Raw genomic sequence first — 15,461 nt, forward strand, 5'->3', positions numbered from 1 at the left:
CAATATTTACCATTATTTTTATACCACAATTTTTTCGACCAATCAAATGTTACAGATTTCATAACAAATCCAAAAATGCATTAAATTCAAATCGAAAAGCTGTCCTGTGTTAGTTTTTATTAGGGTAACAAACCTGCATACTTAATTTTACATTTTTAACAACCTTGTGGCTAAAATTATAATCCATTCTTTGAGCCAATATTTACCCATATTTTTTTACCACAATTTTGGCGACCTATCAAACTTTAAAAAATGCATAACAAAGCCAAAAATGCATTAAATTCAAATCGGAGAGCTGTCCTGTGCTAGTTTTTATTAGGATAACAAACCTGCATACTCAGTTTATCATTTTAAAAAATTCAATTTTTTGCCAATTTTCGACAATTTTAATGATGTAACCCCTTATGAAAAATTGAAATTTTCGAAAATTTTGCAAAAAATAGATTTTGGTCGGACAAAGCTAGATCGATTCAGCTTTTAATGCTGATCAAGAATATATATGGTTTATAGGGTCGGAAATGACTCCTTCACTGTTTTACAGCCTTCGGACTAAAATTGAAACCCATTCTTTGTGCCAATTTTTAAACCACTATTTTTACGACCAATCAAATTTTATAAAATTCATAACAAATCCAAAAATGCATTAAATTCAAATCGAAAAGCTGTCCTGTATTAGGTTCTATTAGGGTAACAAACCTGCATACTTAATTTAACATTAGAAACAACCTTGTGGCTAAAATTATAATCCATTCTTTGAGCCAATATTTACCATTATTTTTATACCACAATTTTTTCGACCAATCAAATGTTACAGATTTCATAACAAATCCAAAAATGCATTAAATTCAAATCGGAAAGCTGTCCTGTGTTAGTTTTTATTAGGGTAACAAACCTGCATACTTAATTTTACATTTTTAACAACCTTGTGGCTAAATTTATAATCCATTCTTTGAGCCAATATTTACCCATATTTTTTTACCACAATTTTGGCGACCTATCAAACTTTAAAAAATGCATAACAAAGCCAAAAATGCATTAAATTCAAATCGGAGAGCTGTCCTGTGCTAGTTTTTATTAGGATAACAAACCTGCATACTCAGTTTATCATTTTTAAAAATTCAATTTTTTGCCAATTTTCGACAATTTTAATGATGTAACCCCTTATGAAAAATTTAAATTTTCGAAAATTTTGCAAAAAATAGATTTTGGTCGGACAAAGCTAGATCGATTCAGCTTTTAATGCTGATCAAGAATATATATGATTTATAGGGTCGGAAATGACTCCTTCACTGTTTTACAGCCTTCGGACTAAAATTGAAACCCATTCTTTGTGCCAATTTTTAAACCACTATTTTTACGACCAATCAAATTTTATAAAATTCATAACAAATACAAAAATGCATTAAATTCAAATCGAAAAGCTGTCCTGTATTAGGTTCTATTAGGGTAACAAACCTGCATACTTAATAACAACCTTGTGGCTAAAATTATAATCCATTCTTTGAGCCAATATTTACCATTATTTTTATACCACAATTTTTTCGACCAATCAAATGTTACAGATTTCATAACAAATCCAAAAATGCATTAAATTCAAATCGGAAAGCTGTCCTGTGTTAGTTTTTATTAGGGTAACAAACCTGCATACTTAATTTTACATTTTTAACAACCTTGTGGCTAAAATTATAATCCATTCTTTGAGCCAATATTTACCCATATTTTTTTACCACAATTTTGGCGACCTATCAAACTTTAAAAAATGCATAACAAAGCCAAAAATGCATTAAATTCAAATCGGAGAGCTGTCCTGTGCTAGTTTTTATTAGGATAACAAACCTGCATACTCAGTTTATCATTTTAAAAAATTCAATTTTTTGCCAATTTTCGACAATTTTAATGAATTATGAAAAATTGAAATTTTCGAAAATTTTGCAAAAAATAGATTTTGGTCGGACAAAGCTAGATCGATTCAGCTTTTAATGCTGATCAAGAATATATATGGTTTATAGGGTCGGAAATGACTCCTTCACTGTTTTACAGCCTTCGGACTAAAATTGAAACCCATTCTTTGTGCCAATTTTTAAACCACTATTTTTACGACCAATCAAATTTTATAAAATTCATAACAAATACAAAAATGCATTAAATTCAAATCGAAAAGCTGTCCTGTATTAGGTTCTATTAGGGTAACAAACCTGCATACTTAATAACAACCTTGTGGCTAAAATTATAATCCATTCTTTGAGCCAATATTTACCATTATTTTTATACCACAATTTTTTCGACCAATCAAATGTTACAGATTTCATAACAAATCCAAAAATGCATTAAATTCAAATCGGAAAGCTGTCCTGTGTTAGTTTTTATTAGGGTAACAAACCTGCATACTTAATTTTACATTTTTAACAACCTTGTGGCTAAAATTATAATCCATTCTTTGAGCCAATATTTACCCATATTTTTTTACCACAATTTTGGCGACCTATCAAACTTTAAAAAATGCATAACAAAGCCAAAAATGCATTAAATTCAAATCGGAGAGCTGTCCTGTGCTAGTTTTTATTAGGATAACAAACCTGCATACTCAGTTTATCATTTTAAAAAATTCAATTTTTTGCCAATTTTCGACAATTTTAATGATGTAACCCCTTATGAAAAATTGAAATTTTCGAAAATTTTGCAAAAAATAGATTTTGGTCGGACAAAGCTAGATCGATTCAGCTTTTAATGCTGATCAAGAATATATATGATTTATAGGGTCGGAAATGACTCCTTCACTGTTTTACAGCCTTCGGACTAAAATTGAAACCCATTCTTTGTGCCAATTTTTAAACCACTATTTTTACGACCAATCAAATTTTATAAAATTCATAACAAATACAAAAATGCATTAAATTCAAATCGAAAAGCTGTCCTGTATTAGGTTCTATTAGGGTAACAAACCTGCATACTTAATTTAACATTAGAAACAACCTTGTGGCTAAAATTATAATCCATTCTTTGAGCCAATATTTACCATTATTTTTATACCACAATTTTTTCGACCAATCAAATGTTACAGATTTCATAACAAATCCAAAAATGCATTAAATTCAAATCGGAAAGCTGTCCTGTGTTAGTTTTTATTAGGGTAACAAACCTGCATACTTAATTTTACATTTTTAACAACCTTGTGGCTAAAATTATAATCCATTCTTTGAGCCAATATTTACCCATATTTTTTTACCACAATTTTGGCGACCTATCAAACTTTAAAAAATGCATAACAAAGCCAAAAATGCATTAAATTCAAATCGGAGAGCTGTCCTGTGCTAGTTTTTATTAGGATAACAAACCTGCATACTCAGTTTATCATTTTAAAAAATTCAATTTTTTGCCAATTTTCGACAATTTTAATGATGTAACCCCTTATGAAAAATTGAAATTTTCGAAAATTTTGTAAAAAATAGATTTTGGTCGGACAAAGCTAGATCGATTCAGCTTTTAATGCTGATCAAGAATATATATGGTTTATAGGGTCGGAAATGACTCCTTCACTGTTTTACAGCCTTCGGACTAAAATTGAAACCCATTCTTTGTGCCAATTTTTAAACCACTATTTTTACGACCAATCAAATTTTATAAAATTCATAACAAATACAAAAATGCATTAAATTCAAATCGAAAAGCTGTCCTGTATTAGGTTCTATTAGGGTAACAAACCTGCATACTTAATTTAACATTAGAAACAACCTTGTGGCTAAAATTATAATCCATTCTTTGAGCCAATATTTACCATTATTTTTATACCACAATTTTTTCGACCAATCAAATGTTACAGATTTCATAACAAATCCAAAAATGCATTAAATTCAAATCGGAAAGCTGTCCTGTGTTAGTTTTTATTAGGGTAACAAACCTGCATACTTAATTTTACATTTTTAACAACCTTGTGGCTAAAATTATAATCCATTCTTTGAGCCAATATTTACCCATATTTTTTTACCACAATTTTGGCGACCTATCAAACTTTAAAAAATGCATAACAAAGCCAAAAATGCATTAAATTCAAATCGGAGAGCTGTCCTGTGCTAGTTTTTATTAGGATAACAAACCTGCATACTCAGTTTATCATTTTAAAAAATTCAATTTTTTGCCAATTTTCGACAATTTTAATGATGTAACCCCTTATGAAAAATTGAAATTTTCGAAAATTTTGCAAAAAATAGATTTTGGTCGGACAAAGCTAGATCGATTCAGCTTTTAATGCTGATCAAGAATATATATGGTTTATAGGGTCGGAAATGACTCCTTCACTGTTTTACAGCCTTCGGACTAAAATTGAAACCCATTCTTTGTGCCAATTTTTAAACCACTATTTTTACGACCAATCAAATTTTATAAAATTCATAACAAATCCAAAAATGCATTAAATTCAAATCGAAAAGCTGTCCTGTATTAGGTTCTATTAGGGTAACAAACCTGCATACTTAATAACAACCTTGTGGCTAAAATTATAATCCATTCTTTGAGCCAATATTTACCAATATTTTTATACCACAATTTTTTCGACCAATCAAATGTTACAGATTTCATAACAAATCCAAAAATGCATTAAATTCAAATCGGAAAGCTGTCCTGTGTTAGTTTTTATTAGGGTAACAAACCTGCATACTTAATTTTACATTTTTAACAACCTTGTGGCTAAAATTATAATCCATTCTTTGAGCCAATATTTACCCATATTTTTTTACCACAATTTTGGCGACCTATCAAACTTTAAAAAATGCATAACAAAGCCAAAAATGCATTAAATTCAAATCGGAGAGCTGTCCTGTGCTAGTTTTTATTAGGATAACAAACCTGCATACTCAGTTTATCATTTTAAAAAATTCAATTTTTTGCCAATTTTCGACAATTTTAATGATGTAACCCCTTATGAAAAATTGAAATTTTCGAAAATTTTGCAAAAAATAGATTTTGGTCGGACAAAGCTAGATCGATTCAGCTTTTAATGCTGATCAAGAATATATATGGTTTATAGGGTCGGAAATGACTCCTTCACTGTTTTACAGCCTTCGGACTAAAATTGAAACCCATTCTTTGTGCCAATTTTTAAACCACTATTTTTACGACCAATCAAATTTTATAAAATTCATAACAAATCCAAAAATGCATTAAATTCAAATCGAAAAGCTGTCCTGTATTAGGTTCTATTAGGGTAACAAACCTGCATACTTAATTTAACATTAGAAACAACCTTGTGGCTAAAATTATAATCCATTCTTTGAGCCAATATTTACCATTATTTTTATACCACAATTTTTTCGACCAATCAAATGTTACAGATTTCATAACAAATCCAAAAATGCATTAAATTCAAATCGGAAAGCTGTCCTGTGTTAGTTTTTATTAGGGTAACAAACCTGCATACTTAATTTTACATTTTTAACAACCTTGTGGCTAAAATTATAATCCATTCTTTGAGCCAATATTTACCCATATTTTTTTACCACAATTTTGGCGACCTATCAAACTTTAAAAAATGCATAACAAAGCCAAAAATGCATTAAATTCAAATCGGAGAGCTGTCCTGTGCTAGTTTTTATTAGGATAACAAACCTGCATACTCAGTTTATCATTTTAAAAAATTCAATTTTTTGCCAATTTTCGACAATTTTAATGATGTAACCCCTTATGAAAAATTGAAATTTTCGAAAATTTTGCAAAAAATAGATTTTGGTCGGACAAAGCTAGATCGATTCAGCTTTTAATGCTGATCAAGAATATATATGGTTTATAGGGTCGGAAATGACTCCTTCACTGTTTTACAGCCTTCGGACTAAAATTGAAACCCATTCTTTGTGCCAATTTTTAAACCACTATTTTTACGACCAATCAAATTTTATAAAATTCATAACAAATCCAAAAATGCATTAAATTCAAATCGAAAAGCTGTCCTGTATTAGGTTCTATTAGGGTAACAAACCTGCATACTTAATAACAACCTTGTGGCTAAAATTATAATCCATTCTTTGAGCCAATATTTACCAATATTTTTATACCACAATTTTTTCGACCAATCAAATGTTACAGATTTCATAACAAATCCAAAAATGCATTAAATTCAAATCGGAAAGCTGTCCTGTGTTAGTTTTTATTAGGGTAACAAACCTGCATACTTAATTTTACATTTTTAACAACCTTGTGGCTAAAATTATAATCCATTCTTTGAGCCAATATTTACCCATATTTTTTTACCACAATTTTGGCGACCTATCAAACTTTAAAAAATGCATAACAAAGCCAAAAATGCATTAAATTCAAATCGGAGAGCTGTCCTGTGCTAGTTTTTATTAGGATAACAAACCTGCATACTCAGTTTATCATTTTAAAAAATTCAATTTTTTGCCAATTTTCGACAATTTTAATGATGTAACCCCTTATGAAAAATTGAAATTTTCGAAAATTTTGCAAAAAATAGATTTTGGTCGGACAAAGCTAGATCGATTCAGCTTTTAATGCTGATCAAGAATATATATGGTTTATAGGGTCGGAAATGACTCCTTCACTGTTTTACAGCCTTCGGACTAAAATTGAAACCCATTCTTTGTGCCAATTTTTAAACCACTATTTTTACGACCAATCAAATTTTATAAAATTCATAACAAATCCAAAAATGCATTAAATTCAAATCGAAAAGCTGTCCTGTATTAGGTTCTATTAGGGTAACAAACCTGCATACTTAATTTAACATTAGAAACAACCTTGTGGCTAAAATTATAATCCATTCTTTGAGCCAATATTTACCATTATTTTTATACCACAATTTTTTCGACCAATCAAATGTTACAGATTTCATAACAAATCCAAAAATGCATTAAATTCAAATCGGAAAGCTGTCCTGTGTTAGTTTTTATTAGGGTAACAAACCTGCATACTTAATTTTACATTTTTAACAACCTTGTGGCTAAAATTATAATCCATTCTTTGAGCCAATATTTACCCATATTTTTTTACCACAATTTTGGCGACCTATCAAACTTTAAAAAATGCATAACAAAGCCAAAAATGCATTAAATTCAAATCGAAGAGCTGTCCTGTGCTAGTTTTTATTAGGATAACAAACCTGCATACTCAGTTTATCATTCTAAAAAATTCACTTTTTTGCCAATTTTCGACAATTTTAATGATGTAACCCCTTATGAAAAATTGAAATTTTCGAAAATTTTGCAAAAAATAGATTTTGGTCGGACAAAGCTAGATCGATTCAGCTTTTAATGCTGATCAAGAATATATATGGTTTATAGGGTCGGAAATGACTCCTTCACTGTATTACAGCCTTCGGACTAAAATTGAAACCCATTCTTTGTGCCAATTTTTAAACCACTATTTTTACGACCAATCAAATTTTATAAAATTCATAACAAATCCAAAAATGCATTAAACTCAAATCGAAAAGCTGTCCTGTATTAGGTTCTATTAGGGTAACAAACCTGCATACTTAATTTAACATTAGAAACAACCTTGTGGCTAAAATTATAATCCATTCTTTGAGCCAATATTTACCATTATTTTTATACCACAATTTTTTCGACCAATCAAATGTTACAGATTTCATAACAAATCCAAAAATGCATTAAATTCAAATCGGAAAGCTGTCCTGTGTTAGTTTTTATTAGGGTAACAAACCTGCATACTTAATTTAACATTAGAAACAACCTTGTGGCTAAAATTATAATCCATTCTTTGAGCCAATATTTACCATTATTTTTATACCACAATTTTTTCGACCAATCAAATGTTACAGATTTCATAACAAATCCAAAAATGCATTAAATTCAAATCGGAAAGCTGTCCTGTGTTAGTTTTTATTAGGGTAACAAACCTGCATACTTAATTTTACATTTTTAACAACCTTGTTGCTAAAATTATAATCCATTCTTTGAGCCAATATTTACCCATATTTTTTACCATAATTTTGGCGACCTATCAAACTTTAAAAAATGCATAACAAAGCCAAAAATGCATTAAATTCAAATCGGAGAGCTGTCCTGTGCTAGTTATTATTAGTATAACAAACCTGCATACTCAGTTTATCATTTTAAAAAATTCAATTTTTTTCCAATTTTCGACAATTTTAATGATGTAACCCCTTATGAAAAATTGAAATTTTCGAAAATTTTGCAAAAAATAGATTTTGGTCGGACAAAGCTAGATCGATTCAGCTTTTAATGCTGATCAAGAATATATATGGTTTATAGGGTCGGAAATGACTCCTTCACTGTTTTACAGCCTTCGGACTAAAATTGAAACCCATTCTTTGTGCCAATTTTTAAACCACTATTTTTACGACCAATCAAATTTTATAAAATTCATAACAAATCCAAAAATGCATTAAATTCAAATCGAAAAGCTGTCCTGTATTAGGTTCTATTAGGGTAACAAACCTGCATACTTAATTTAACATTAGAAACAACCTTGTGGCTAAAATTATAATCCATTCTTTGAGCCAATATTTACCATTATTTTTATACCACAATTTTTTCGACCAATCAAATGTTACAGATTTCATAACAAATCCAAAAATGCATTAAATTCAAATCGAAAAGCTGTCCTGTGTTAGTTTTTATTAGGGTAACAAACCTGCATACTTAATTTTACATTTTTAACAACCTTGTGGCTAAAATTATAATCCATTCTTTGAGCCAATATTTACCCATATTTTTTTACCACAATTTTGGCGACCTATCAAACTTTAAAAAATGCATAACAAAGCCAAAAATGCATTAAATTCAAATCGGAGAGCTGTCCTGTGCTAGTTTTTATTAGGATAAAAAACCTGCATACTCAGTTTATCATTTTTAAAAATTCAATTTTTTGCCAATTTTCGACAATTTTAATGATGTAACCCCTTATGAAAAATTGAAATTTTCGAAAATTTTGCAAAAAAATAGATTTTGGTCGGACAAAGCTAGATCGATTCAGCTTTTAATGCTGATCAAGAATATATATGGTTTATAGGGTCGGAAATGACTCCTTCACTGTTTTACAGCCTTCGGACTAAAATTGAAACCCATTCTTTGTGCCAATTTTTAAACCACTATTTTTACGACCAATCAAATTTTATAAAATTCATAACAAATCCAAAAATGCATTAAACTCAAATCGAAAAGCTGTCCTGTATTAGGTTCTATTAGGGTAACAAACCTGCATACTTAATTTAACATTAGAAACAACCTTGTGGCTAAAATTATAATCCATTCTTTGAGCCAATATTTACCATTATTTTTATACCACAATTTTTTCGACCAATCAAATGTTACAGATTTCATAACAAATCCAAAAATGCATTAAATTCAAATCGGAAAGCTGTCCTGTGTTAGTTTTTATTAGGGTAACAAACCTGCATACTTAATTTTACATTTTTAACAACCTTGTGGCTAAAATTATAATCCATTCTTTGAGCCAATATTTACCCATATTTTTTACCACAATTTTGGCGACCTATCAAACTTTAAAAAATGCATAACAAAGCCAAAAATGCATTAAATTCAAATCGGAGAGCTGTCCTGCGCTAGTTTTTATTAGGATAACAAACCTGCATACTCAGTTTATCATTTTAAAAAATGCAATTTTTTGCCAATTTTCGACAATTTTAATGATGTAACCCCTTATGAAAAATTGAAATTTTCGAAAATTTTGCAAAAAATAGATTTTGGTCGGACAAAGCTAGATTGATTCAGCTTTTAATGCTGATCAAGAATATATATGGTTTATAGAGTCGGAAATGACTCCTTCACTGTATTACAGCCTTCGGACTAAAATTGAAACCCATTCTTTGTGCCAATTTTTAAACCACTATTTTTACGACCAATCAAATTTTATAAAATTCATAACAAATCCAAAAATGCATTAAACTCAAATCGAAAAGCTGTCCTGTATTAGGTTCTATTAGGGTAACAAACCTGCATACTTAATTTAACATTAGAAACAACCTTGTGGCTAAAATTATAATCCATTCTTTGAGCCAATATTTACCATTATTTTTATACCACAATTTTTTCGACCAATCAAATGTTACAGATTTCATAACAAATCCAAAAATGCATTAAATTCAAATCGGAAAGCTGTCCTGTGTTAGTTTTTATTAGGGTAACAAACCTGCATACTTAATTTTACATTTTTAACAACCTTGTGGCTAAAATTATAATCCATTCTTTGAGCCAATATTTACCCATATTTTTTACCACAATTTTGGCGTCCTATCAAACTTTAAAAAATGCATAACAAAGCCAAAAATGCATTAAATTCAAATCGGAGAGCTGTCCTGTGCTAGTTTTTATTAGGATAACAAACCTGCATACTCAGTTTATCATTTTTAAAAATTCAATTTTTTGCCAATTTTCGACAATTTTAATGATGTAACCCCTTATGAAAAATTGAAATTTTCGAAAATTTTGCAAAAAATAGATTTTGGTCGGACAAAGCTAGATCGATTCAGCTTTTAATGCTGATCAAGAATATATATGGTTTATAGGGTCGGAAATGACTCCTTCACTGTATTACAGCCTTCGGACTAAAATTGAAACCCATTCTTTGTGCCAATTTTTAAACCACTATTTTTACGACCAATCAAATTTTATAAAATTCATAACAAATCCAAAAATGCATTAAACTCAAATCGAAAAGCTGTCCTGTATTAGGTTCTATTAGGGTAACAAACCTGCATACTTAATTTAACATTAGAAACAACCTTGTGGCTAAAATTATAATCCATTCTTTGAGCCAATATTTACCATTATTTTTATACCACAATTTTTTCGACCAATCAAATGTTACAGATTTCATAACAAATCCAAAAATGCATTAAATTCAAATCGGAAAGCTGTCCTGTGTTTGTTTTTATTAGGGTAACAAACCTGCATACTTAATTTTACATTTTTAACAACCTTGTGGCTAAAATTATAATCCATTCTTTGAGCCAATATTTACCCATATTTTTTTACCACAATTTTGGCGACCTATCAAACTTTAAAAAATGCATAACAAAGCCAAAAATGCATTAAATTCAAATCGGAGAGCTGTCCTGTGCTAGTTTTTATTAGGATAACAAACCTGCATACTCAGTTTATCATTTTAAAAAATTCAATTTTTTGCCAATTTTCGACAATTTTAATGATGTAACCCCTTATGAAAAATTGAAATTTTCGAAAATTTTGCAAAAAATTAATTTTGGTCGGACAAAACTAGATCGATTCAGCTTTTAATGCTGATCAAGAATATATATGGTTTATAGGGTCGGAAATGACTCCTTCACTGTATTACAGCCTTCGGACTAAAATTGAAACCCATTCTTTGTGCCAATTTTTAAACCACTATTTTTACGACCAATCAAATTTTATAAAATGCATAACAAATCCAAAAATGCATTAAATTCAAATCGAAAAGCTGTCCTGTATTAGGTTCTATTAGGGTAACAAACCTGCATACTTAATTTAACATTAGAAACAACCTTGTGGCTAAAATTATAATCCATTCTTTGAGCCAATATTTACCATTATTTTTATACCACAATTTTTTCGACCAATCAAATGTTACAGATTTCATAACAAATCCAAAAATGCATTAAATTCAAATCGGAAAGCTGTCCTGTGTTAGTTTTTATTAGGGTAACAAACCTGCATACTTAATTTAACATTAGAAACAACCTTGTGGCTAAAATTATAATCCATTCTTTGAGCCAATATTTACCATTATTTTTATACCACAATTTTTTCGACCAATCAAATGTTACAGATTTCATAACAAATCCAAAAATGCATTAAATTCAAATCGGAAAGCTGTCCTGTGTTAGTTTTTATTAGGGTAACAAACCTGCATACTTAATTTAACATTAGAAACAACCTTGTGGCTAAAATTATAATCCATTCTTTGAGCCAATATTTACCATTATTTTTATACCACAATTTTTTCGACCAATCAAATGTTACAGATTTCATAACAAATCCAAAAATGCATTAAATTCAAATCGGATAGCTGTCCTGTGTTCAGATTACTAATCTTAGGTTTACTCAATATTCACCGCTCTTATCAAAGAAACCTTTTTTTGATCATAAGGAACAATCATAAGGAATTGATTTGATCCATATTCCTCCTTGAATATGAAATGTTGCGCCAGGGGATTACCCCAAGTCAAAATCCGGCTCGCAGCTTAATTTCGCATTCTCTAAAAACTCTCTTTAATGGCAGCGATCATAAATAATATTTACATTCATGGGCTGTGTGGGACCTAGGCGACAATACAAACTAGAACTGCTCGAGGGTGCGTGGGGCAGGCGGTGCTCCGTACTCCTCCGAGGGGGCGGATGGTGGTCCGTACTGGGTGGCCGGCTTGGCCTGCTGCTGCTTGTACTTTATGAAGTACACCTCCGGCTTGCTGGGCTCCGTTGGCTCGGGTGCTGGCAGGATGACGGGCTGCTGCTCCTCGGGCTTCTTCACCAGCACGTAGACCAGGGTCTTATGCTCATCCTGAACCGGCGGTGGCAGCACCTGGCGCACTGGAGTCGGTGGGTTGGGTGCCTTGATGAAGATGATCTTGTAATGCTTCTTGGGCACCGTGGTCTGGATGGGAGCGGAAGCTGGATAGTATTCCGGCTCCTCTGGCGGCACATGAACGTACACATTCTTGGTCACCAGAGCCTCCGAGGCGGCTGGTGGACCATAGAAGGCAGCTGGGGGCCCATAGACCGGCAAGGGCTGGGCGGGAGCCGGTGGACCGTATTCCTTCTGAGGCGCTGGCGGCGGCGGTGGTCCATATCGGGATTTCGGTGGCTCTGGGCGGGCCAAGCAAATGGCCAGGCTGGCGGCCAGAAGGAGGAGAATACACGACGTCTGCATGCTAGTTTCTTCGATGGCTGGACTACGAATGAAGCTACTGCTGCAGGTCAATCTCTCATTTTATATGGCTCCGCCGGCAGAGGTTTGTATAACCCCCGGGCCCTGGGGCCTGGGCCGCTTTGCATAATATTTCCGATGGATCCCCAAAGCGTTACGCGGAGCTCTTCAATCCGCGCCTGCGCATCGCGATGCATACCAATTAGGCAGCCAGCGCATTGTGCCCATTTCGGTTTCGTTTTCGATATCAGCGGCGGATTCGGATACCGATTCCGATTCGGATTCCCATTCGGATGATGAAAACGAAAACTGCAAAGGCAAACACAGACTGCAGGGAGGGGCATGGCCGACGTCACGTTCTGTCCACTGGGTCTTCCCGGCCCACTTTTGGCCGACAAGTATTTGCCAAAAGCATACGCCTTAATTGCCGATTGCGTTGTTTACGCTGTAATTTATTATATAACACGATTGACACGTTCGGCCAGGGACGGTCATTGCGGCCGGTGACCTACACTTTCTTTGGAGAAAGAATTTAGGGCAGACTATTTAAAGTCCTTTTTCTGGAAAACATGTGTTAAACCCCTATTAATACTGGCTTTATGGTTCTATTGTTTGTGGCAGGAAATCCTAGTCTGCTGCCATCTATAAATCTTCAAAAAACTTGAGACTTAGCAGGCTGATTAATATGCAAAAAATTCAATGATCAGATTGCCTTAATGCTTTGTTTTTAGCATCAGAACACTTACAATAGAAAACTCTACACACATACGATCTATCCACACGCACTTTTCCGGAAATCCCTAAGCCCCAGAAAGCAAAGGAGGAAAGATTCTTACCCAAGTCCCAGCAGCACCATGATCTACCTACAGCGATGCTGCTGCTGCGTGGATCTGCGTATCGGCACCATTGCAGTCGGGATTGTACACATTGTACTTGATTTATTTGGCGGTGTGTTTGTAGCCCTATTCGGAGAGTCGGGTAAGTGTATGCTAAATGGAATTCCATGCCTTATACTATTCTCTCTGTTCCATACCTAGGCCACCCCGATGTTTGCCATCGTCTGTTCATCATCTTCACCATGATTCATATTCTCAGTTGCGTTTTTCTAATCATCGGCAGTTTTCGCGTAAGAATCCAAACCCATTTTAATGGTACATTTTTTAAATTTTCTTATTTTCCCGCAGTTAAGGAGCAGCTGGATGCTGTTCTACATACTGATAACCATAATCCAGATCCTGGCCTTGATCATACTGATCATAGCGGACATTATACTGAGGATTTGGTACTGGGTGATGCTCATAAATTTCTTCCTGATACGTGAGTACACTTAATGGCAGCAGATTCCCAGATAAGTTCCTTTCCAACCCATTGTATCCCTCAGCGGTTATCATTTACCTCTGGCTGGTGGCCTACTCCTTCTACGCCGCCCTGGGAGGAGCTCTCTTTATCTAACCTAATATACAAATTTTACGTTATATAAAATTGTACGCATGCAGTTTGTAAAAATAAAACCTTTGGGTTGCCAGATTCTGCCGTGCCTTATCACTCAGTTTATTAATATTGTTTAGTATTTTATATCGAAATCTTAAAATGCTCCGGAAATGCTGCTATTGCATTGGGTTGCGCAAGGCCTGCATAGTGATTTCCATTTTAGACTTCATCTTTAATCTCGCGATACTCAATATTAAACGTAAGTGTCTGATTGGGGCGATCCATGGGCCTACAAAGTGAGAACCACTCCGTCTTTTCAGAGGTGTTCACACATCACATCGAGCATGCGGTGGCCATTTGTCATTGCATCGGATGCTTCTTCCTGCTGGGCGGAGCTTTGATCGTAAGTTGGCCATAGAGGTAAAATAATTCGATGTTGATTCCATGTTTTCCATCCGAATGTAGAAAGCGACAGTCTTACTAATATTCTTCCTCATCACAAGCCTGATCAACTGCGTTATCCTGGCCAGTTACAGCATCTTCCTGCTGGCGAATGAGTCCAAACAGCGAGTGACCGTCGTTCCAGTCTGTTCCGTGTATATATGTAAGTTGTTTTTTTATAGATCTCACACCAGAATTGATCCACTTAACCCGGTGTCCAGGCGTGGAGATTTACTTCTGGATCGTCGTCTACTCGTATTTTACTCAAGTGAGGACACCTGTTGATGTCGACGAAGTCTGAGCACCCAATTCATTTAATTCGATTCGAATGTGGCCTTGGACACTGGTTTTCCAAAGATTAGAACAATGGCATTTGAATTAATTGTGGGGCTAATCAAAATCCTTTTCAATTAGCTCAAATACTAATGTGCTAGTCTTTGGTACATCTGTTTGCAACCTATGGTAAATTCTCAAAAATCGAAGATAAAAAATTTCATGAAGTAATTACAAAATTACCTCCTTTAAAATTTTTAATTTCCACAATATCTCCAAAATTAAAAGGGCTTTACTATCCCGTTTGTACTTGGTATTTGCTTGTGTCTGCAATAAAGAAATTATAATTAATTATAAATTATAACAATGATATCTAAACAATTACCTTCGACTTAGACTCCTCTTTGGTCTTGTTTAATAATATTTCTGAAATCCTTTAG

The 15,461-nt window shown here is 32.9% G+C and overlaps 4 protein-coding genes across 5 annotated transcripts in view; 3 read left to right on the forward strand and 1 right to left on the reverse strand.

Annotated features, from left to right (window-relative positions):
- Window positions 1-13,660, forward strand: part of LOC110178333 (uncharacterized) — a 31,256-nt gene extending 17,596 nt beyond the window's left edge. The window contains exon 4 of the mRNA XM_086826836.1: window positions 13,608-13,660. Coding sequence (XP_086682962.1) covers window positions 13,608-13,627 — 20 coding nt within the window. The 3' untranslated portion in view covers window positions 13,628-13,660. The remainder of the gene's footprint in view (window positions 1-13,607) is intronic.
- Window positions 12,198-13,014, reverse strand: Twdlbeta (Tweedlebeta). Its single transcript, XM_020945463.2, has one exon. The coding sequence runs from the start codon at window positions 12,877-12,879 to the stop codon at window positions 12,289-12,291; it is 591 nt and encodes a 196-aa protein (XP_020801122.1). The 5' UTR covers window positions 12,880-13,014; the 3' UTR covers window positions 12,198-12,288.
- On the forward strand, window positions 13,614-14,403 carry LOC110178394 (uncharacterized). Of its 2 annotated transcripts, none has more exons than XM_020945531.2 (4): window positions 13,614-13,854; window positions 13,914-14,002; window positions 14,061-14,193; window positions 14,258-14,403. In XM_020945531.2, exons 1-4 carry the CDS (start codon window positions 13,731-13,733, stop codon window positions 14,326-14,328), a joined length of 417 nt encoding a protein of 138 aa, XP_020801190.2. In that variant the 5' UTR covers window positions 13,614-13,730; the 3' UTR covers window positions 14,329-14,403. The 2 variants fall into 2 exon arrangements, with proteins under 2 accessions (XP_020801190.2, XP_086682961.1); XM_086826835.1 differs by having other exon boundaries at window positions 13,716-13,849.
- On the forward strand, window positions 14,371-15,379 carry LOC110178395 (uncharacterized). Its single transcript, XM_020945532.2, has 4 exons — window positions 14,371-14,566; window positions 14,628-14,710; window positions 14,773-14,911; window positions 14,970-15,379. The coding sequence occupies exons 1-4, from the start codon at window positions 14,467-14,469 to the stop codon at window positions 15,047-15,049; spliced, it is 402 nt and encodes a 133-aa protein (XP_020801191.1). The 5' UTR covers window positions 14,371-14,466; the 3' UTR covers window positions 15,050-15,379.
- Window positions 15,380-15,461: the final 82 nt, after the last annotated feature.

This window comes from Drosophila serrata, unplaced genomic scaffold (genome assembly GCF_035046125.1).
Source record: "Drosophila serrata isolate PLE 108 unplaced genomic scaffold, ASM3504612v1 contig_165, whole genome shotgun sequence".
Classification (NCBI taxonomy): Eukaryota; Metazoa; Arthropoda; class Insecta; order Diptera; family Drosophilidae; genus Drosophila; species Drosophila serrata.